The sequence below is a fragment of the Mesocricetus auratus genome, unplaced genomic scaffold (assembly GCF_017639785.1).
Source record: "Mesocricetus auratus isolate SY011 unplaced genomic scaffold, BCM_Maur_2.0 Super-Scaffold_100020, whole genome shotgun sequence".
NCBI classification, from domain to species: Eukaryota; Metazoa; Chordata; class Mammalia; order Rodentia; family Cricetidae; genus Mesocricetus; species Mesocricetus auratus.
This window is the reverse complement of record NW_024429201.1, coordinates 33,524,145-33,549,323: the sequence shown is the minus strand read 5'-3', so window position 1 is coordinate 33,549,323 and position 25,179 is coordinate 33,524,145. Positions and strand designations below refer to the sequence as shown.

General features: G+C 37.0%; 1 protein-coding gene across 4 annotated transcripts in view; it reads left to right on the top strand.

Moving 5' to 3' along the window:
• Tmem161b (transmembrane protein 161B) overlaps positions 1–25,179 on the top strand; it is a 79,270-nt gene that overhangs the window by 27,595 nt on the left and 26,496 nt on the right. The window contains exons 1-4 of one of the 4 annotated variants that reach the window (XM_021223490.2): positions 1,057–1,703; positions 3,274–3,377; positions 16,951–17,034; positions 19,261–19,358. In XM_021223490.2, coding sequence (XP_021079149.1) covers positions 1,428–1,703; positions 3,274–3,377; positions 16,951–17,034; positions 19,261–19,358 — 562 coding nt within the window. In that variant the 5' untranslated portion in view covers positions 1,057–1,427. Of the gene's footprint in view, positions 1–1,056; positions 1,704–3,273; positions 3,378–8,576; positions 8,602–16,950; positions 17,035–19,260; positions 19,359–25,179 lie in introns of those variants that run through there. The other 3 variants (XM_005065685.4, XM_013126386.3, XM_013126380.3) reach the window with 3 other exon arrangements.

The window sequence follows — 25,179 nt, the reverse complement described above, 5'->3', positions numbered from 1 at the left end:
CTAAAAGTGCTTTGCCTTTTAAATCTATAATTTCAAATAAAGCAACCTTCTGGCAGACTGTTAAGGAGTTTTTTGTGATGGTATTCAGGGTATAGAAATTGTAGAACTGTTACAACCTATAGGAAAAAGAGTGGAGAATGTGAAGTTAAATAATGTAACCTTGGATGTGAACTGAAATAAAAGATGCTCTATCTGTAATCCAGTTGTCAGAATTTAAGACATTAAATATCTAGAAATAAAGTAGAGTTGAAATAGATTTGGTACACATTTAAAAATAGTCCTGTTCAAGAACCACCTCTCAACTCCTTACTTGAAAAGTTGTCTTCTAATGGTCTAATCACTATAACAAATGAGCATGAACATGTCAGTGAAGTAAATTGAATTACTGTGTTTATGGACAAGGAGACCCAGGTACACAGTTGTTAGATCGAGGACTTGAAGAGAGAAAATCAAAGTTCTGCCTACAGCAAGGTGTTCTTTAACCATTCTCTTTGATCAGTCTTGAAGTAAAAGCTGTTTTTTTGTTTGTTTGTTTTTTGGTTTTTGTTTGTTTCTCTCTTTTTAGAGATAGGATAGTCAAGCTTGGCTTCTGATTCATTGTTCCTACCTCAGTTTCCTTAAGCATTCACTACTGTGGTTACTATTCTTCTGTCTTTTGAGACAGGGTCTCACTATGTGTGTAGCCTTTTGCCTCTGCCTCCTGAGTAATGAGATTAAAGGTATGTGCCACCTTTCCCAGCCTGCTGGTTTTAAAGTTTGGTGTTTTCATTGGTAAGTGAATTAGAGAAAGATAAAAAAATCAATTTCACCGTTTTGATGTCCTTAATTTGTTGTTTTTCTTGAAAGTGGAGGGTTTTTTTCTTACATGATATATCCTGATTACAGTTTCTCCTCCCTCTACTCCTCCCAGTTCCTCCCCACCACTTCTTTCTATCTCAAATTGTAAAATAAACAGGCTTCTAAGGGATAATTAAAAGTAAAATGAAATAAAATAAAACAAAAAACTATTGGAATAGAAAAAAAAAAACAAATTGAAGGAAAAGAGCCCAGGAAAAGTCACAAGAAACAGATACAGAAACTCACTTTCCTATTCTAGTGTGTTAGTTTTTGTTTTATCTTATTTTATTTTTACTTTGTTATTACCAATTATATAAAGCCCTGACATAACATTATGAGACAGGGAACCTCCAAAGATACTCTTGAGTTCATTTTGTGCTGGCTATCTACTGCCTACCCTTAAGAGTAGTTTGTGTCCCCCTGAGAATCCCTTAGAGAAAACTAAATTTTCTTTGCAAGTGGTTATCATTTAGACATTGCTTCTGGGTAAAGGATAGGACCTGTGTCCACTCGCCTTTCATCTCTAGGACCCTGTCTGGGGCAGACCTGTGCAGGCTCACTGCATGCTGCCTCATTCTTTGTGAGTTCCTATGTGCTTCATCCTGTTGATGTACAGGGACTTGTTTCTGTGGTGTCCTCCATTCCCCTGGCTCTTGCACTCTTTATGCCTACCTCTTCTGCAAGGTTTCCTGAGCCCTGAGAGGAGCGACTTCATGGAGATACACTGTTTAGGACTGAGTGTTCCAAGCGTAATATCTGGCTGTGGTCTCTGTATTTGTTTCCGTTTGCTTATGTCAAGTCTATTGGTTGGCTGCCCCCACTGCACTAACATATCATGTAGTCAGGACACCTTTGTAGATCAAAAGGTTTGTAGTTGGGTTGGTGTTTTCATTTCCCCTTTAGTAGCATGAATAGTATCTTCTTTCACCAAAGATACTAGCTAGCATGTAGAAACCATTACGTAGGCAGCAGCTTGATTCTCTGTGTTCAGTGAGTTTTGTATGTGTTATCTTCAGTAATAGGGCTTTGCCATCAGCTTGCAGAGGTCAACCTATAGTCTTGGCAATAGCCTCGGTTGTTTTCAATCACAATGGATGGAGAAAATAAGACATTACACAATAAAACCAAATTTAAGCACTGTCTATCTATGCATCAAGCTCAACAGAAAGTACTAGAAGGAAAATTCCAACCTGAAAAGGTTAAACACACCCAACAAAACACAAGAAATAATAATCCTAGACCAACAAATCAAGAGAGGGGAAGCATGTGTGCACGAGTACATGCATGTGCACACATACACATGCTTACACACGTACAAGCTTACACTCACACACACGCTTACATACACACAAGCTTATGCACTCTCACACACAACCTTACACACTCTCACACACAACCTTACACATTCTCACACACACAAGCCTACACACTCTCACACATACAAGCTTACACATTCTCACACACATAAGCTTACACACTCACATACAAGCTTACACTCTCTCTCACACACACACACAAATGAACAGGAATCAACAGACACTGCTCATTGATATCTTTCAACACCAGTTGTCTTGATTTCTGAGTAAAAAGAGACAGACGAACAAAATGAAAGCAAAAACAGAATTCACCCTTCTACTTCATCCAAGAAACACACCTTAACATCAAGGATAGATATCACCTCAGGTTAAAAGGATAGGAAAAAAATATTATAAGCATATGCATATAAGAAGCAAGCTGGTATAGCCATTTTAATATTTGACAAAATAGACTTCAAACAAAACCAATCAGCAGATACAGGGCAGGACAGACAGTACATATTCATCAAGGAAAAATCCACCAAGATGACATTTAAAATTGTAACATGTATGCACCAAACACAAGGGTACCCAAGTTAGTAAAAGAAACCCTACTGCAGCTTAAATCACATATTAACCCTCACACACTGATTGATTCCCACTGAGGTGGGAGATTTCACTACCTCATTCTCAACAGTTAGATCATCCAAACTAACATGCTGGAGTTAACAGACATTAAAAAACAAATGAACCTGACATATTTACAGAACATTTTTTGCAAACACAAGAGCGTATCCCTTCTCAGCACCTCAGAGAATTTTCACCAAAATTGACCAGATACCCTCAATTTATATAGAGTATTTATTCGGAATACATTTTTGATGTTTAGTTTATTTTACTTGTCTTCACATGCTTGTGATACTTTGGTAATTTGAAGAGAGGACTATATGAGAGACATCTCATTCTGTGCTTTAGGTTTAAACTAAGTATGTGGACTTGAATACCTAAATGCCACAAGAATGAGATATTTTATTGTTAAAGTCAGTTTCCTTAAAATATAATTTTCAAAATGTATAGTTTTCCAGCTCCCTACACATTAATTATTTTATTGTTAAATTTATTTGTTTCCTTTTTCACACAGGGTGTGATAGGTATACAGCTGGTTGTTACCATGGTGATGGCCAGTGTCATGCAGAAGATTATACCTCACTATTCTCTTGCTCGTTGGCTACTCTGTAATGGCAGGTAAGTAAGGGATAGGCTGATTGTAATGGGCACTCCTTTGGTTGTTTTGAGACGAGGCTTCTTGTAACCCAGGTTGGCCTAGAATTTGCTGTGTAATTAAGGTACCTTCAGTTCACCATCTTTCTCTTTCTGCCTCCATCTGCCTCCAAAATACTAGAATTGTAAGCATATACCACCTCACCTGGACAATGCCTGGCACCTGCAATCTCCATTCAGCTTATACACCCGAAGTACTAATACAAATTTGTTTCTAAAATAACAGCTGAGAATTGTGATATTTTGTTTATGGTCTAATGTGAGAAAATCTTGCTTTCTCTGGCCATGGTAGTTTTATTTGTATCGCGCAAAGGCAACAGGGCAAGGGAAAAGAATTCAGTTCCTCTCCCATTCTCCCTTTTCTTTTTTCCATCTCTTCTCTGGCCAATGAGAATAGGAACTTTCTTTTTCTAGTTATGTTTAAAAGCTGATCAGCAAGAGAGTGAAAACTTAGAAATCCAAGTGCTTAATTAAATATTAGAAATTAGAGAAATGTCCTGCTTTTGGTGGTTTACTTTAAAAAATTAGTATAAGAACTAGATGTTCTTTGTTTGCAAATAATTTTTTTTGCCATTGATGGATTTTTTTAAATATTTTAATTATTTTTAAATTTAAATTAGAAACAAGGTTGCTTCACATGTCAATTCCTGGTCCCTCTTCCTTTCCCTCCCCTCCTCCCACACCCTCCCACCAGCCCCCCCAATACCCTCTCATTTCCCCAGGGAGGGTGAGGCCCTCCATGGGGGTGTCCATAGCCTGTCATTTCATCCAGGGCAGGGCCTAGACCCTCCCCCAAAAGTCCAGGCTGAGAGTGCATCTCTCATTGTTGGATGGGCACCCAAAGTCCATTTGTATGCCAGGGATAAATACTGATCTACTACTCAAGGCCCCATAGATTGCCTAGGCCTCCTCACTGACACCCACATTCAGGGGGTGGTGATCAGTCCCATGCTGGATTCCCAGGCATCAGTCTAGGATTCAAGAGCTAACCCTTGTCAGGTCAGCTGTTTCTGGGGGTTAATCCAGCCCAGTCTTAACCCCTTGTTTGCAAATAATTTTAATCTCCTTAATTCAGTAAGGATGGAGTGGAATTATGCTTTATTATTTAAATTTATCTATTGTGCTGTAACCTTGATACTATTTATTTTCACTGCTTCCAAAAAAGACCTAGGTTGGCATGCTAGAATTTGTATAATATAGTAAAATCAGAAGAAATTAGATGATAGACTTACAGAAAAATTTAAAAACAGAACTATAAGTCATATGTATTTCCTGTGTGGTTAATGAAAGGTCAGTGATAAATTTGGTACCACAATTATTTCAATAGATGACCGAATGTTGATCATGTTCTTAGATCATATGAAACTTGAGCACAATGGATGGATTTCTTACTAATAATTTCTAATAATTTCTTATGCAGCAAGGCAAATGAGCCTTTAATTTAGTTTCCTTCATCTAATTTACTTTGTTTTATTTGTTTTTGCTATGTTTCATACTTGTGTGATTGTCAAATATAGAAAAATATTCAGACTTAAAAGTTTTAAATACTGTATATTTATATATATAATGATGATTTGAAATAAACTGTTTAAATGTATCTTAAATAAATAATGATGAATTTTTTGATAAAATTGAGAAGCCCATGTACAGATATGTCATCTGTGACTGAAATTTTGTTATGTAGGTTTAATCTTGTATACTTATTTTGTATTCCATAGATACAAAATAAATAACATCTGTGCAAAGTATCATTAGTTCTAAGTAAATGACTTAAAACTAAACATATAAAACCTTAAAATATATAAAATAAAGTTGTTATATCAGAATAATGCATTCTAAAGTTTCCTTTTTTGTGGTGCTGGGAATTGAACCCAGGGTATTATTTATGCTAAGGGCTCTCACGGAGCTATATCCCATTACTCAAAGTTTGGTCCTTTACAAGAATGTGTCATATTTCCTATTAACTTGTTATGTAAACAGATTGTATCTTGTATTGTTAAAGACTGCCTTTAATGCTAAGGAAAGTTCTATTAATAGACGTATATTCTAGTAAGGTTACTTTTCTGTTACTTCATATCTTTTCTGTTTTGTTTTGTGTTTTAATGTTAACTATATTTGTAAAGTTCGATCCTGACATTTTGGACTCACATCAGCTCTGTCAACTAATTCAGTAGAATAATATCATTGATTTTATGACATTTAGAATGATTACTGTTTTGTCAACCTTTGGGGATATGAAACCATACCGTGTTAAAATTGAAAAATACGTAGATAGCTTCTTGGTGCCTTATGTACTGTTAATTATAAATGATAGTTTTCATTGGAAGCTATTTGAGCAATTGAAAGCTATTATTGGATGACTTGGGAATTACTATGTTTAATAGAACTGTTTAGAGAGATGATTTATGTGGATGAAAACATGTATAGATATCATTAATCAACAGTATCGGGAGACAGAAACAGGTGGATCTCTGTAAGTTCGAGGCCAGCCTCCTCTACAGACCAAGTTCCAGGACAGCCTCCAAAACAATACAGAGAAACCCTTCTCGAAAAACCAAAATAACAATAATAATAATTTGGATCTATTTTTTCTTAGTTTTTGTGTATATCATCTTACTATTCATTTATTCCTTGATAATAGAAATAAATCACGACTTTCTTGAAACTTAGGACTTCGGTCCAACTTATGTCCTGTATCTCTTTGACTGTGTCTTTGCAGTACAGAGGTTAACAGTTCAGCCCATTTCCAAAGGAGTCAATACTTTCAAGGAATAAGCAACTGAACAAGCCGTTTTTAAAATTAACAAGACCTTTCATATTAAAAGTTCACTATTTTTTAGTTCTCACTAAATAACATTACTGCCATTTTTTAACAATAGTTTTTGTCTGTTAAAAAAACTGTAAAGCCTTTAATGTGGTTTAATTCCATTGATATTACCTTTGTATTTATGGAAGGCATACTGACAAATTTTTTTAAAAATCTAGTGCCTCATAAAATTGGGGCATGTTATAAACTGCAAAATCCCAGTGCATGTGAATTACTGCTAAACAGGAATGGGATCAGATGGGGAAGCATTGTGGTAGGGCAGCTCTTCAGATGAGCTCTTCACAAAATGGTGATTAAAGAATTCAGTTATCTTTTAAGTGATAAAAGATGGGGATTCTAGTTGTCTTGCTTGTGGTGCTTTTCGTGTTCTTCAACGACCTTAGAGTCTACCGTAAAATACTGTGCTGGCTGGCAAATGCAAAGAGAGTGGATTGTGGATCAAGAGATTCTGAGGTATCAAGCTTACTAGACTCATTCATTTTATAGGCTCCGGCCTTTAGACTACAGCTAGCCAAAGGACAGAGGGAAGAGGCAGTGCTGTTTTCATTGTACCTCAGTAATAAAAACAAGATTATTGAGCACCTATTTCTTTTTTGGAATAGATGGTATTAGTTACATGTGGGCCAACAAGTAAGTCATTTTCTCCGGTCCATATACCGAGAAACAAACAGCTCCAGACCTTCCTTAGAAGCCCAGGTCATAGTCTAGGCAGTGGTTTCCCCCAAACCTGTGATTCATCTCATTTTGAAAACACTGACTGGAAAAGGCTTCAGAATAAAGAAAGAGCTTATCTCTTAACTGGCACATCCACCATTCTGAGTAGCATAATGAAACTGCACGCTGTTCCTAACTGACCACACTACAGCTACCTGCCTGATAGTCACTTAAGACCCATGTCAAGGGAAGAGGCTTACTTTGTGCTATCAGAGTCCTGCGTATCTTTACATCGTAGATCAGGTTGCCTACATCACTTACCCCTCACTTCATCTGATCACCCAGGTGTTGTATTACCTCGCTCCATTACATAAGGGTCAGGAGAGTACAGTGACATTATGAGAGACAGTATTAACAAGTCTTATTATAGTATCTTGCTATAATTTTGCTGCTTATTATTCATTGTTACTCTAATATATAAATTAAACTTTACCAATAAGTATATATAAGAAAAAACGTAGAATATGAAGGGTTTGGTAATGTCTGTAGTTTCAAGGTACCCACTAAGGGCTTCTGGTACATACATCAAGTATAAGGGGTGAACTCCTGTGTTTGATTGAATGATAGCTTCTCTCTTTCTCCATCTCTTGTCTTGGAGCTGTCATATGTAAACAGAGTTTTAAATGTGATATGTTTCTCAAACCACAAGTGGAACTGTGATTTCTGTTGGCAGTTGAATAATTTAGGATTTTCTTTGTTGCCTTCTTTCCATGCAGTGCTTTTTCTTTTAGAATGTTCTATATATGTAGTATATACTCACCGGTAGTTACTGCTAGTATGTGATTTCTCTTCACTTACTGTGCTCCTAGTGTTGTTATTCTTTGGCACCTAGCCATGTTATATTCTAAATCAGAAGGCACATCAACACTGATTTTGATTACAGAAGCATACTAACTATGAAGTAAAGTTTAATTACTATCTTACTCCTCATTCTATACCTCTTACTTTGTCGTTTGAAATTAAATTTATTTCATATCTTTTATGTTCCATCCTTCCTATTTTTAATAGGAGAATACATAGTGACCATTTAGAATCTAAAATTATTTAAAGTCTGAAACTTTTTAAAGCATCTGTGTAATACCACAAGTAGACAGTTCAACATCTCATGTTCCAAGAATTAGTGAACGTGTATGTACATTGAAAACAGTTTAAAATTGCTTTTACATTGTTTGTATGTTAAACAAAATCTGTAATTAGATTTGTATCCCAACTCCAGGATACCACGCATATGCAAATATTCCAAAATCTGAACCCTAAAACCCATCTGGTTCGGTTGCAGGTTCTTTGGCCACTGTTATCTGAAGTGTTAGTTGTACCTTTTTAAGATTACAACTCGATTGAAGGAATTTCTCCTTTATGAGAAGCTGTGTCGTTTAGTAGTAGCATCTCTTGGGCTGGTATGCCATGAAGTAAGTGTACTGCTGACCCTGAGAACGAACCAACTCCTCAGAGGCAGTTTTCTGATGCTGTCTCTTAGACTTCCAGTCCTTACTTACCCTAAGGACAGTCCTAAGAAGTTGCCCGTTTTATATAGTTAGAGTGGACAGCTTTCTCTAACCACTCACTTGAGCCGAAGAATTCTCTGCTTTCTATTGTAATGAAAGTTACTTTTTGTTTTAAAGTTTGCTTGGCCCTCTTTGCACAGAGGTAAGTGATAGGTTACAGTGTTCATACATTTGAATAGTGGGTTTGCATGAACACAGAGTACTGCTGACTCATGATAGTTTCTTTGCCACCTTGCTTGTTGCTCAGTTTAACCCTCATGCGTGCATTTCTCTTTACATTTTCATTTTTCTAATCTCTCGTTTTGATTTGCTACCTTCCTTCATGTGTCCCTTGTGAGATGGCTCAGTGGGTAAAAGTGCTTCCACATAACCCTGAGGGCTCTTTCACAAGAGCCTATGGCACATTTGTGCCCAGGCGTGCATGCTCTTATGCTATCTTGCTTTCTCGCTCACACACACATTAGTAATAGCTTAACATTCAGTTGTAATTTGCTCAAATGTATTCTGATATTGTCTCATTCCATATTGAGTAATTAGGGTGTTGTAACACCTCAATATTCAGTTGTTTGATTTGTTTTTGCCTGTTGTTGGTTGCATGTTGTCTGAGTCAACAATCTGGAAGTTCCTTTTCGTGGGAGTAACCTGCTATTCCAGTGCACAGTAGGTGGGACCTAAGACTAAGGGAAAGATTTAAATTTTCAGTTATACTGCCTTTATGGAGTCCTTACTCTCCTCCTTAATAACTTCCAGGGCTAGGATATTATTCTTTGAAATCTTTCAGCTAATAGCAAAGGATTATTTATCCCCACCTAATATGATTATGGACATTTAGAATGAAGACTGAACTTGCCATTAGTTACTGCCTTTGTCAGTTTGGACTGCTCTAACAAAGTACCATCGACTGAGTGGCTTGTACAAATAGAAGCCGGTCTCCCACAGTTCTGGAGCCTGGAATTCATGACCTGGTTCTGCTGAGTCTTCACCAGTTTGCATACTGCTGACTTCTCTGGGTATCTTCAACATGGCAATAAGAGAAAGCCAATTTTCTGACCTGTTTGAAAAGATCTTGGATCCAGTTCGTTAAGACTCCATGTTTATGACCTAATTTCCTCCAAAACCCCATATCCAGATATTATCACACTGGTTACTAGACTTCAGCAGAAGAGTTTGGAGACACACAAAACATTCTATTTTTTAGCAGTGACCTGTATTATGCCCTGAAATAAAGTTTTACATAATTATATAATGAAACTATCATAGCTTACTCTGTTAATACTGCTTTTGTATACTTGTTCATGGTAATTTCCATTTAAAATTTCTAAAGAGGTTTGGTGTAAATAACCCTGCTACTTAAATTTTTACAGCCATGTCCAGACCAATAATTCTATAGTTTTTGCTTCTTGATTTTCAGTGTTGCTGTATAGTTATAGTGGTCAGATTTTTTATGTAAGTGGCTGATATGAGAATGACCATTATAAACTTGATTCAATAATTTAGTAAAGTACAACAGCAGCTTAACTTTATTATCATCTGAAATATTGCTGTTATAGATGAAAAAAAGCCTGGAATAGTCAACCAAACTAACTACTAACAAATGCACTGAAATTAATATAATAAATGTGAGAGGTTCAGGTCTTAGTGAAAGCCTTTTTTAATTTGTATCTTTTTTTGTTTTCCACTTCAAAAGCTCATCTACTGTGTGAAAAACAAATATGGCAAATTGATAAAAAATGTAATAGATTAAATGCCCATGACATAAAGGTAATAATAATATAAATATTATATTTCCTCCTAATCTTGTTATTTAACTTCCCCCATTAGTCATGCCATACTATATAAACAAATTACATTATACTTTTTTCTTAGCATAGGTAACAACTTTTCCTCTTCATACATTCTTGTAGCTGTGTTAGGCAGGTACAGTACGAGTGTTGTAAACATGCAGTCATTTTCCTAAGACAAATGTAGAAAGTGGGACCATGTGGTATAGAATGAAACTGCAGAGTACTGATGGCTTAAAGGGATCAGGCCAGCAGCCATCTGAGTTTTGCCTGCTGGTTTGCTGTCCAAAGTACATCTTCCTTTTACTGTATCTCACCTCCCACTGATGTACAGAGCAACAAAATAAATCTTAAGGTGTAAATTGAATGACATTCTTCCCAGTTTGAGACTATGATTTTAGTATAAAGTCTTTACTTCATACTGTCACCTATAAGGCTTGGCACGATCTGATCCTTTCTTACCTCTTGAATTTACCTCTTGAATTTTTGTTGGTATTGTTGCCTTGTTGGGTTTTTAGTTACTACAGTGTTTTATATTTCTTTATGCTTCTGTTTTTTTGGACATGCTGCTTCTTGCTTGAAATGGCCTTCTCCATTTCCTACCCATTAGGATACTGCTTAAGTACTGATTCAGAAAAGTTTGTTGTTTTTTTGTTTTTTCCCCATATATCTAATCATATATCTAATAAGTGAAATCTCATATTTTCACCATTTTGGTTTTTTTATGTCGTATCACAGCTTGCAATTTATTTTTCATTAGGAAATGGTTAAATTCTACCCTAACAGGAATAGAAGCATCAAAAAAGCAGGGATTTTGGCTTTATTTAACTTGATTTTGAATCAAGTATGTAACCATGTCAAAGTATCTGGAACATGATGGGCTCTCCATAAATGGTTGAGGAATGAATGAATGAATGAATGAGAGGTAGATTAGAAATAGATATTCCTAAAAGGCTCCTGTATCACTGGAGTTCATCTGTAAAAATAATCCTAATGAAGTTAATTTAAATTATCTAATAAGAACTATAGTATCTATTTTATTTTAGAAAACATGACTTATAAATATAAGTTAGGGGCTGAGAGATGGCTCAAGTGAGTGAAACACTTGCTGTGTACCCATAAAATAAACCAAATGTGGTCCCATAATGTACCTGTCACCCTATTATGGTAGTGGGCAGAGACAGGGGCAGCTCCGAGGCTTCCTGCCTGCCTAACAGAAAACAAACACACTTCATCCGTGTTCCAGGAGAGACTATGGCCTCAAAGGAGCAGGGCAGAAGAGTGATAGAGGACACCCAGTGTACTGCCCCCTCTGGTTCATGTGTGCATGTGACCATGGACACACATGCTTACACCACATTCCTCCTGTAGTTCATGTGTACATCTGAGCATGTACACACACGCTTACACCGCATTCCTCCTGTAGTTCATGTGTGCATGTGAGCATGGACACACACGCTTACACCACATCCTCGTCTAGTTCTTGTGTGCATGTGAGCATGTACACGCACATGCTTACACCACATCTCTAGTTCATGTGTGCATGTGAGCATGGACACACACGCTTACACCGCATTCCTGCTGTAGTTCATGTGTGCATGTGAGCATGGACACACACACTTACACCACATCCTCGTCTAGTTCTTGTGTGCATGTGAGCATGTACACGCACATGCTTACACCACATCTCTAGTTCATGTGTGCATGTGAGCATGGACACACACGCTTACACCGCATTCCTGCTGTAGTTCATGTGTGCATGTGAGTATGTACACGCACATGCTTACACCACATCTCTAGTTCATGTGTGCATCTGAGCATGGACACACACGCTTACACTGCATTCCTTCTGTAGTTCACGTGTGCATGTGAGCATGGACACACACACGCTTACACTACATCTCTAGTTCATGTGTGCATCTGAGCATGGACACACACGCTTACACCACATCCTCGTCTAGTTCATGTGTGCATGTGAGCATGTGCACACACGCTTATACCGCATTCCTCCTGTAGTTCATGTGTGCATGTGAGCATGCCCATATGTGCATACACTACATCTCACACAAATAAGTGTGACCACCCTGAATCAATTTCAAAAGAAACAGTCTTTTATGATAAAAGTTTAAGTTCATCAATTCTGTGATTTTCACTCATTATGTTTTATTTCTCAAAACCAAACAACTAAATGCAGTCTTGTAAATGTGTCATTGCTTATATGTTCTTCTGAATATTTCTTCATTCTACACTTGAAATTTTCCCACAGACTAAAATATTTTTAACACCAGAGCTAGTGTGTGGACAGAGCCTTCCTAGTCAGTCATGGACTTCTACAAAGTGGTAAAAAGTTTGTGTAGACCTACACGTGTTTTCCCAGTTGGGGCCTAACAAGGACATTTTGGCTGCTTTAACTCTCATAAGTAGGCATCCTGTTTGTCTAGTCAAGGCTACTTTCATTTCACTTTGACTTTTTTATTGATAGTTTTGCTTTTTAAAAAGATGACCTCCAGGCCAAGTGCAGTAGTGCAAGCCTTTAATCCCAGTGCTCAGGAAGCAGTTTGAGGCCAGCCTGATCTACAAAGTGTGCTCCTGGGCAGCCAGAACTACATAGAGAAATCCTGTTGGAAAAAAACAAAATAGAATGACCTCCAAACATAAGACTGAGCCATAGTCTAATATTTATAAGCACAGGAAAGCTGTGATGTAGCTCGTGGAAATTATGTTGGAATGATTAGCAGAACATGGGAAAATGTCATGTTTATGACTATAGCCGTTAGGCTACATTCAGGCAGGAGATAGTGCTACTTGCTGTGAATTCAATGTTAATCAATCAGCAATCTTAAATAAAGCATTTTATAATAGAAACTCATATAACAAGGTTATGTCTTGATCAGTTGATGAAAACTGTTGTGACCAGAGGCTCGCAGGAACTTAACCCTGTATTTCCCCTAGGAGCAATGGTTCAGGGATTCACGGTGACTTTACAGAACATAACTACTTCGAATAACAAGAATCAACTAAGTTAAAGTTCTGGACTTGAATGGAAATAGCAGGAAGCTCCTTCTCACCTCTTAATTGTAATGTAGGGACTTGATTGGTGTGTGTGTGTGTGTGTGTGTGTGTGTGTGTGTGTGTGTGTGTGTGTGTCCATTAAGCTAGGAGGAAAACTGAATTATTTTGGTTCAGTGATCCTTTCTGAGCACTTACTATATGCCAGTAACTATACTAGCTTTGAAGTATACAAAAACAAAAAATAGTAAGTTGGCTTCAGGAAAATTAGATTACTGTTGTTGTTATCAAGCCAACTGGCAGCTGGCTGTGCTACAGTTCAGTAATTCATAAAATTCAAAAACTTCTGTACTGATCATTCTGTGCAAGATGCACATTAAAAGACCTGGGGAAAGGCACAGTTTCTGTGTCCTTTGCATGTAGAATCAGAGTATTACCAGAAAATTTGGGAAGACCCACTAGAGTCCCACATGCAGGCCCCGTCCCCTCTTGGGTTCTTAGTCTCAGTAATAAAAAATTTAAGAACAGACTCAAAGAAATCTTTAGGGCAGTTTTATTGAGCCTTAAAAAGAAAAACTCCAGGGCAGGCAGGCTATAAATCTCAGCAGTTGCCTAGAGAAACAGAGAAGAGAAAGTGCCTCTTACAGTTAAGCATTGATTCAAAAACAGGAAGTCACTGCCAAAAACTGGTTGGAAAACTTGACACAACAAGTGAAGTAACCCAAAGGAGATGAAGATAAGGGAAAAGAAAAGAGGCCAGCTGCTCTGTGAGCAAATGTACAGAGGGTAGGAATTCTGGGAAGGAAAGGTATTATCTCATTAAAGACTAAATAATCCTCCCCTCTTTTTTTTGTTGTTGTTTTTGTTTTTGTTTGGTTTTTTGAGACAGGGTTTCTCTATATTGTTTTGGAGGCTGTCCTGAAACTTGCTCTGTAGACCAGGCTGGCCTCGAACTCACAGAGATCCGCCTGCCTCTACCTCCCGAGTGCTGGTATTAAAGGAGTATGCCACCAACATCCGGCCTTCCTCCCCTCATTTTTAACATGATACTAGGTGAATTTGCTTTCCTAAGGGTGTCCCCTTAACCAGGCAATTGACTTGCTCAACTGGATAAACTCCTTAAGGAGGAAACAGTGGCTTGTTTCACCCAAAGGTAGATTCCATTTCCATGGCTAGAAGGTTAGCTTTTGCTTAAAGAACATTTTCCTGCCACCTTGACAGTTCTTCTCTAAAGAGGTGACCCTATAATCTATTAGGAGTTGGGTTGAGATTGGGGAAAATATAACAACACACTGATGATAGAAATTTGTACACACAGTTCCAAAACTGCTCCCAAGAAGGGACTAATGTAGCTTTAGTTCCCCACCTTCCGTCTTCCTGTAGAGCATCAAGGCAGGGGGTTTGTAGGGGCAGGAAAGCAGAACTCCCAAGTGTCCTGGCCAGAGAATTGAGGTGTGAGATTCAAGTTCCATGCCAGGAAAGAACACAGGTCATGAGAGGCCAGGAAGTTTAAGAAGATGTCAAGAGTCTCAGGCAGATAGGACATAGGCTGTTCACTCCAGGCAAAGGCCTCAAGGCACACACAAAGCCATGCATAGGAAGACAAGCATGTAGACAGATACATGTGGGCAAAATCCTCTGTCCCCAAGACCACATTTATACAAAGCCCATGTGAATGTTGCATTTTGCCAAAAATAGTAATATAAAAGATGACATCACTGTCCACTTGAGGACTCCTCCACCATGCAGCGCTTACATCACAGCCCTTGCATGTCTAGTATTAACTGTGCTGGATATCCATAGTGTTTGTAGCAATGCCATGTTATCTAAACATACATTGTCCTTTGTGGCCAGCCCTCTGCTGCTTGCACAAGGACATTTCAGGACATGGTGCTTTGGGCTCCCTGTCCCATCTGATCAGTTTTCGGTTCTCACCCTGAAGGTTTCCTCTTCTGGGCCTATCTGTGTGTTAACTTTGGCATCCAGAGTTTTTAGATAGAATTTTATGTATGAGACTTTATATCATTGATTTAACTCAAACTTTAGTACCTTTCCCATAACTGGAACTTAAGTAACTGAAAGTTCCAACCCTTTCATCATGTGTTTGGGGTTTCCTGTGATCAGATTATATCCTGGAACTAGCATTACCTCATTAGCATAACAAACTATCTGTCACTTTGAGCTTTTGATGCATTGCCCAGAATGAGCAAAGAACAATCAATAAATTCTCTATCACCTACTTGTAAAACAGGAAATAAATTGGAGTGTAGGTGTTTTTAGCCAGAGAGAAGAATGTATGTAAAAGCCCCAAAAGATGAAAGAATTTGTGAGAATAAAATGTCATTTTAGTTAAGGGAATTTGTCCTTTTGAAATAGGAAATGATTGGAAAGGAATCTGGAGATGGGAGCTCTGGGCAGGGTTGTGGGAGCAGGAAGTCCCAAGTTCTGTTCACATTAAGGCCTTGGGACACATCTTAGTAGGCAGTTTCAGACACAGAGTAGACAGACGAATGTCATGAATTCCTGTGTCCTGGGACATATTAATTCTGTTCTTGGCTTCATCTACCCTTACCCCAGCATATTTTGTTGCAGATTTTAAGCATTGTAGAATTTTAGCCGTAAATATTTTCTTATCTTTCTAAATGTAAACTTAAAATGAACATAATTCCAGTGTCATCTCAGAATTTTTATCATGTTCTTTTATATCAGATATTCAATCATTGCTCAAATTGTCAAGTCTATAGCGTTTTCTAAAAAGAGTGCATTAGTTTCTGATATTAAGTTTAGACATGTCATACTTTAATCTAGAGTTTTGTGATTTAAAAAGTAGTGTAGGAGCAGAAGGTTTGTATTCATCCTTTTTAGCAGTGTAGTGGCAAGTCCCGGCGCTTGATGAAAGTCCTGGCATACCCTGTCCATCGTGTTGCTTGAGTAGCCTTGGGAAGGATTTAAATGTGCTAATATACTTTGGAAAGATATCCACTATGGAAAAAGAACTAAGTGGACTCTGAGTGGGTGGATGAGAAGGATGTCCAAGGGAGGGCAGAAGGATGTGGGAGAGAGTTTGATGATAGCCATGGCCGCAGAAGACTATGAGTGGAGCTTAGGTTTGAAGTAAACTGTTGGCAGTAAAGGTGGGAGGGTTTAAAGTGTTAGACAAACTGGTGGTAACATTTGGATACACTCAGGGTAAGATATGATTATTAAATTTAAGTGATTGGTAAATATGGTGAGACCACTCCGTAAAACAGAAAAGTCATAGTGAAGTGATTGGTGCTTGGGAAGATTAAATGAAGATGATATTTTGTGTGGTAGAAAGAAGAAAAAGATGACTTACAAATGTGAGGAGTAACTCAGTCAGCTCTTTGAAAGCTATCACTTTATTTAAATGAAGGATGGTAGTGAATTAATGTGCCCAGTCACCTGCAGAGTTCATGTCAGTTTCATTTATGGAACAGTACAGTGTTAGAAGCCTATACAACATAGGAGGGCTGGCATGTAGTAAGTGCATCTAAGTGTTGGCTGGTATGCATCTAAGAAGCTTTGAAAGGCTTAAGCAGCGATGTCTGTTTGTATTATAGTGTCACCTGATTATTTCCCTACAGTGTCTTCATAAATTGGAAACTCAGTAAATATTTGTAGAATAAATAATCTGGTAAGTTTAAATGACTTACTTAAAAGGACTTTTTTTTCTCCCTTAGTTTGAGATGGTATCAGCATCCTTCAGAAGAAGAACTAAGAATCCTTGCAGGGAAGCAGCAGAAAGGAAAGAACAAGAAGGACAGGTGAGTTAGTTACCTGATGAGCTTCTGAGGTTAAAATGTAACATCATATGTGCAGATACAGTTTATGCTTTGATTAAAGCAATTTCAGATCAGAATCCATGCAGATTCCAGTAAAATAGCAATTTAAATATAAGCAAAAAATAGTAATTGTTGTACTTAAAGATTAACCATTCTTGAGTGGTTAATATATTTAATTTAGCATCAGAACCCATAAATCTCAGTAAGTGAAAACAATATTTAAATGCAAGTCAGTTGTTATTTTACTTAAAAATTGTTAACATTTTACTTAAATTATGAAAACAATATTTTATAGATATTTACTTGGGTTCATTAAGAGAAAAGCTGCAGTGATGTCTACAAGTCTTTCAAAGATGTTTGGGAATCTCTACTCTATCATGCCACTGCCTTACATTGTGTTTCTGGATAGACTGGCCTATGGACTTAGACTTAGACATTGCTTTTCCTCAAGGTGCTACTAAGCAAGAGCTCCTCACTGAGCTTTAGCCCTGCCCCCAGCTCTTTATTTGTCTGTTTAATGTTTTAACTATCTGCTATCTGAATGACCACAGTGACTTCAGTGAGTTGAAACAATTGAACATAGTCATACTGAAGGTCTCCTCTGACTTAAGTTGCGAACCTGTATTTAACCCTGAGAAAATCCACATTGATGTCTTCTCCACATTAGCTTTAGTTTCCTCAACTGGGGTCAACTCAGGCTTCTTTTTTTTCACTTATTGCAATATACATTGAAGTTCGTTGGCTTATTAATCATGATCCTTCCACTTTTTAATTTTCAGTAGTTCTTTAATAAAGTATTCCTAACCAATGTTATAGTTAACAAAATACTTTATGCAACTTAATATAGCCACCCTAAATAACTTAATTTTCATTTCACTGTAAACCTGTTGATTAGAAGTGTTGAATGAGGGCTGAAGTAATGGCTTAGTGATGAAGGACACTGGCTGTTCTTCCTGAGGTCCAGGGTTCAATCCCTGGCAACCACAGGGCAGATCACAAACTGTGACTCCAGGTTGATTGGGTATGATGCCCTCTTCTTACCTCCAAGAGCACTGCATGCATATAGAACACAGATTCTGGCAGAAACACAATAAAAAACAATCTTAAAAGTATCAAATGAATTTCCCAAGCTTGTATACTTAAGGACCAGGATTTTAGTCCAGATTAGTTTTAGTTACTTTTTTGTTTTCAACACTAAAACTCTTCAGTCATTGTTACCTTTTTAAACAATTGTGGAGTTTAATTATGCAGTATACTTTTCATTTTGTAAATATTTGGATTCTTTTTACATGTCTTATAATCTGCTATTTTCCTTCTTTTAGAGTGGGTTTCATGTAGCCCAGTCTGGTAACAGAGGAGGACCTTGAACTTTTGATCCTCCTGCTTCCAATTTCCAATAGCAGCCATGTATCACCACTCCTGATTATGGTATCCTGGGATCAAACCCAGGGCTTTATGCTAGGCAGGCAGGCTTGTCTCAGTGTTGTAATTTCAGAAAGATGCAGTGAAGATATTCTCATCTTACTAACAGCAATAATCATGGTTTGATTTACTTACATAAAGTTTATCACTGAGATCCCTGCATTTTTACTTATTCAAGAGTGGATATAATGTTGAAAATAATCTTATTAAAACTGGGCTTATTACTTTCTATATTCATGTGATTGTCCTTAAAACTTAAACTTAGGAGTGATGCAAGTACACTTAAAGATCGTTGCTGGTCCCCTCTGAAAATCTTTGTAGGCACCTCCAACATTTGCCTTTCGTGTTTCTGAATTTCTTACAAACATTAATTTTAATATACTCATTCATCTGACCTACATATTATTACAGCTGTTTGTATGTATATGTGAGCACATCATTTCACAGAATTTTATTTTCTCTTCCTCTCCTTTAATCTTGTGCCTATGTAAGAGATACTAGATTGCTTTCAAGTTTGCAATAGAAAGTAGGAAAAATGGGTGTAAAACATTATACTAGCAAGCAAGATTTTGTTACTCTTTTCTAGTTTAGTTACTCTTTCTGGTCAATTACACAGTAACATAATTTACTTCAGCATTTTGTTGTCTCCTCTGAAAAACTGTTTTTGAGTATCTGACCTCCTTTAGGATGACATTAGAGTGAAACTTAAAATCTCTTTTGCATTTAGTAGGATATGAGCACTTGGATAACTAATTGTTTTTTGTGTCACTTGTCTAATTTTTGCAGAAAATACAATGGTCACATTGAAAGTAAACCACTAACCATTCCAAAAGATATTGACCTTCATCTAGAAACCAAGTCTGTTACAGAAGTGGATACTCTAGGTAAGGGAGTCCTGTAAGTGTTCTGCTTACGCCAGTCCGTGGCAGCAAATACCCTTTGCTTGTTGTGGCTATGCTTTTATTTGTTTATGGGGTAAAATCTATGTGTTTTCCTAGTTATAAGTTCATTCTACAGAGCATGGAGTCTAACACATGTGTTTGTCCAAGTGAACTGAACAGCTCCAAATGACTTTACTAAGTGACATTTTTCTTTTCTCTTTATATCGTATTATTTTCCCCAGTTCAGGAAACCAGCATGCTTACTCAACCTTCTTACATCTTCTGGTTTTTAGGCTGCAATCAGTCTTATGATCATAACTTCCAAAACTTATTTTCTATAATATACTTTAATAATGCACTTTAAACTATATTTTGCATATTGAGGTATCTGAATTTTAATAAACTATCTAATAGTGTTAGGTATTAAGAAGTTGAAGAAATTATTCACAGATGATCTTTATCCATTGAATGCATCAAAATAAATAATTTCCTTTTCCTCCTCAGTTTCTGTAATAAGACTATAATGATTTTAACTTTAAAATGAATTTTATATGAAGCTAATTGAATCCTAGAGGGGAAAGGCATCTGATGTTGCACCTAACGCTGGTTTTCAGACCTTATACATTCATATTACTTGAAGAAATCTTTAAAAATAAAGATTCCTTACCCTCTTTAAAAATCCATTGGCTCTAGAATAGGTTCTGGGAATTTGACTTCAAAAGTGGAACAAGTGATTTTAATTTATAATCAGATGAGAGAACCACTGTGTTATGCAGCGTACATTCTCCCTGCCAGCCTGGTCCCGAATGAACACACAGAGCACTGTATTAATTATGAAGCTGTTGGCCGTTTGCTATAGTTTCTCATTGCCTACCTCTGACTTAATCATTAACCCGTAATTACTAATCTGTATAGTTTTACAAGTACTTATCTTACCGAGGACACAGCCTCATGTGTCCTTTCTTCCTGAGGTCACATGATGACTCTCCAATCTTGACTACATTTCTCAGAATTCTCCTCAACTCCTAGTCCCACCTATCTTGTTTCCCTATTGGCCAACAATGCTTTATTCATCAACCAATAAGAGAGACATATTTGCCTGGCGGTGGTAGCCACAAGCCTTTAATCCCAGCACTCGGGAGGCAGAGGCAGGTGGATCATGTGAGTTCGAGACCAAACCTGGTCTACTGAGCGAGTTCCAGGACAGGCTTCAAAACAATACAGATAAACCCTGTCTCGAAAAAAAACCAAAAAAAAAAAAAAAAAAAAAAAAAAAAGAGAGAGAGAGAGAGACATATTTACAGAATGACATCTCCCATCAGATACATAAAAAGTGAGGAAGTAACACATTAATCAATACTTTTTATTTAAAGAAATGTCATACTTTATATTCTAATCAGGATTTCCTTCCTGTAAGTCCTCTAGGTCCTCCCACTTCTCTACCCTCTCAATTCCATGCTCTTCCCCCCCTTCTTTAGAAAATAAAACAAGCTGAGGTGGTGGCGTATGCCTTTAATCCCAGCACGGGGGGGGGGGGCAGAGGCAGGTGGATCTGTGAGTTTGAGAGCAGCCTGGTCTACAAAGTGATTTCCAGGACAGCCTTCAAAGCCACAAAGAAATCCAAAGGGAAAAAAAAAAATATAAAACAAAACAACAGCAAAAAATAAACCAGAATTAAAAAGAGAAAAGTCACAAGAAACACACATACACTCCATCAACAAAAACCATAAAAATACAAAGTCGGAAACCATAATCAACAAGCAAAAGATAGTTAAGACAAAAATGCCCAAACTACTTTGAGACAAAAAGTTTACAATAATACCATAGAATTTATTTTGTGTTAGCCATCTTTGCAGGAGACTTATCCTTTAGTGTAGTTAATATACCCAATGAGACTCAATTGGCGAAAACTAATTTTTCCTTTGTAAGCCAGTGTCGTTTGGAGATAGCTTCTTCATTAGGAATGGATTCCCATGTCCACTACTCTTTTTCAACATTGGGACCCCATCTGACTTAAACCTTTCCAGGTCCTGTGCATGCTGCCATAATCTTTGTGAGCTCCTATGTGCGTCAGTGTTAGTCTTGTGTGTCTGGGCGACACTGTTTCCTTGAAGTCATCCATCATATCTGACTTTTACAATCTTTCCTCTTCCTCTACCACTTGTCTTCCTGAACCCTGTAGGGAAGGATTTGATAGAGAGCAACCAATAGCCTGAGATGTTTAGGGGTCTCCATGGAACCTCTTTGACCAACAACACATCTAGATGTAACCCATTCCTGTCACTGAAGTTTTCACTTGGTGGCAAAAGATGACTAGTTGGGGCATTGTTATTAGTGACACCAATTATATTTCATTCATGTTAGGAAGCTTCTATAGTTGTAGGCATCCCTATGAACCCTCAACTGGCCTTTCGTGTTAGGTGTCCCTCCTGACATTCCCCTTACCCCTCTATTCCATCTTCCTCCCCTGTGTCTTCATGCTGTATATTTTATTTCAGCTTCCTTAGGAGATCCTCCCCACCCTGCTAGTCCCTTATTCTGTACCTAATCTCTGTTGTTATATGGATTATAGCATACCGGTTGAAGCTAGCAAATATACCATATTTGTCTTTCTGGGTCAAAATTACCTCCCTCTAGATGATTTTTCCTAGCTCTGTCCAGTTACCTGCACATTTCATAATTTCAGGGTCTTTCTTTAACAACTGGGTAATATTTCATTGTGAAATGTACATTTTCATTGTCCATCAGTTGCTGGATACTTAGGTTGTTTCCTGTTTTTGGCTATTGTGAATAGACTAGCAATGAACATGGTTGAGCAAGTATCTCTGTAGTAAGATGTAGAATCCTTTGGGTATATGTTTAAGAGTGATATAACTGGATCTTAAGGTACATTAATTCTCAGCTTCCTGAATAACTGCCACACTTCAGTAGTGACTGTGCAAGTTTGCACTTCCAACAGCTATGAATGGTGTTCCCCTTACCCCACATATTTGACAGCATCACCTGTTACTTGTTCTATTGATCTTGGACATTCTTACTAGTATAAGATGAAATCTCCAAGTTATTTTTGTTTGCATTTCCCTGATGATTAAGAATGTTGAACATTTCGTTGTGGTTCCACTTTTGAGAATTTTCATTTTAAATCTCTACTACATTTTTAAATTGAGCTATTTGTTTCTTGATGTCCAGTGTTTTTTCTTTATATAATTTATATAATAGCCCTCTATTGGATGTGTAGTTGGTAAATACCTTTTCCCATTCTGTAGTCTGCCACTTGGTCTGAATGATGGTGTCCTTTGCCATACAGAAGCTTTTCAGTTTCATGAAGTTCCATTTATTAATTGTTCTTTGTATAAGTACTATCATTGTTGTGTTCAGAATGCCTTTTCCTTTGTCAACAAGTTCAGGACTATTCTCCACTTTCTTTTCTATCAAATTCAGTGTATCTGACTTTAAGTTGAATGTCTTAATGCATTTAAAGTTGTGTTGTGAAGGGTGATAAATAGGAATCTGTTTTAATTCTTGTATATGCATCCATCCATTTTGACCAGCATCATTTGTTGAAGATGCTATCTATTTTACCACTGTATATTACTGGCTTCTGTGTAAAAAATCAGGTGTGCATAGGTGTGTGAACTTATGTGTGGGTCTTCAGTTTGGTTCCATTCATCAGTATGTCTTATTTTATAACAATAACATGATGTTTCCATTACTTCAGCTCTGTAGTACTCCTTGGCATAGGGTATGATGATATCTCTAGCAGTTCCTCTAGTTTTCATATGAAACTAAAATTTTCCCTGGTGGGGGAAGCCCTTCTGTGTATATGCTTGTCTGATTGGTTGATAAATAAAGCACTGTTGGCCAATAGGGAAGCAAGTCTGATTGGTTGATAAATAAAGCACTCTTGGCCTATAGGGAAGCAAGATAGGTGGGACTAGGAGTCGAGGAGGATTCTGGGAAATGTAGACAAGAATAGAGGGTTGCCATGTGATCCTGGGAGAAGAGGGCGCAAGTCTGGCATTTTCAGTAAGATGAGACCTTACAAAAATATGTATTAGTAATTACAGGTTAATAATTAAGTCAGAGCTAGCCATTAAGAAACATGGCAAATGGCCAACAGCTTCATAATTAATATAGCATCCTGTGTGTTCATTTGTAACTGAAGCATGCACGTTACATTAACCTTTCAATTTCTATGAAGAATTGCTTTGGAATTTTAATGGAGATTGCATTGAATCTATAGATTAATTTTGGTAGGATGGCCATTTTCACTCTATTCCTGCCAATCAGCGAGCATGGGATAGCTTTTCTTCTTTAATTTCTTTTTTCAATATCTTAAAATTTTTATTATACAAGTCTTTTGCTTACTTGGTAAGAGTTATCCTAAGTGTTTGTATTCTGTTTTTTCTTCAGTCTATTGTGAAAGGTATTCTTTCCTTGATTTCTCTCTCAGCCAGTTTGTCGTTTGTATACTAATCTTTGTTAGTTTTGTATCCTGCTGTTTTGCTTCAAGTGTTTATTAGCTATAGAAGTTTCCTGGTAGAGTTTTTAGGGTCCTCTATGTATAAAATCATATCATCTGCCAATAATGATACTTGGACTTCTTCTTTTTCTATTAATGTTGTTGGTCTTCAGTTGTCTTATTGTGCAAGGTAAGATTGCAAGTACTTTATGTTGAATAGGTATAAAGAGAATAGACACCTTTGTCTTTTTGTTGGTTTTACTAGAAAGTCTTTGAGTTTCTCTTAATTTAGATCAATGTCAGCGGTGGTTTTACTGCAAGTGACCTTTATGATGTTGAGATGACCTTTGGATCCTTAGTCTCTCTAGGACTTTTATCATGAAGGAGTGTTGGATCTTGTCAAAAGCCTTTTCTGCAACTAATGAGATGATCATGTGGGATTTTGTACTAAATGATGCTTATTTAGTGGATTATGTTTTTCTCTTTACATATGTTGAATCATTCCTGCATCTGCGGGTTGAAGTCTACTTGATCATAGTAGGTGATCTTTTTGATGTGTTCTTGGATTCAATTTGCAAGTATTTTATTAAATATTTTTGTGTCTGTGTTTGTTTCTTCAGTTACTATTTTGGGGAATCATTTGAGGAGTACCAATGTTAATTCTTTGAAGATCTGTTAGTATTCTGTGCTAAATTTATCTGGCCCTGGACTTTTGTTGGTAGGTAGACATTTGATTACTGCTTCTGTTTCACTAGGGGTTATAGGTATATTTAGATTGTTTATCTGATCTTGGTTTAACTTTGTTAGGGTGTATAGATCAAGAAATTTATCCCTTGGAGGGAGTGTCCTGTTAGATAAAGTACAGATTTTAAAAATCTATCCTTATGATTCTCTGGATTTCCTAGGTGTCTGTTGTGATATCCCTCTTTTCATCTGATTTTAATAATTTGGATAATCTTTCTCTCCCTTTTATTTAATTTTACTAAAGGCTTAAATAATTTTACTGGTTTTCTCAAACAAACAACCCTTTGTTTCTTTGGCTCTTCTTGGTTATTAGTTTCTATTTTATTGATTTCAGCTCTTCATTTGATTATTTTTTTTTCCTGTCTACTCTTTTGGGGTGTTATTTCTTTTTGTTTTAGAACTCTCAGGTGTGCTGTTAAGTTGCTCATATGAGATCTCTCCAGTTTTTTATGTAGGTACTCTGCTCTGTGGACTTGACGCTTAGAACTGCTTTCATGCTGTCTCATTTTAGATTTATCTGTTGAAACTTGTTTTGTGACCAGTATATGGTCAAGTTTTTGAGAAAGTTTCTTGAGGTGTTGAGAAGAAGGTATATTCTTTCGTGTTTGGGTGAAATGT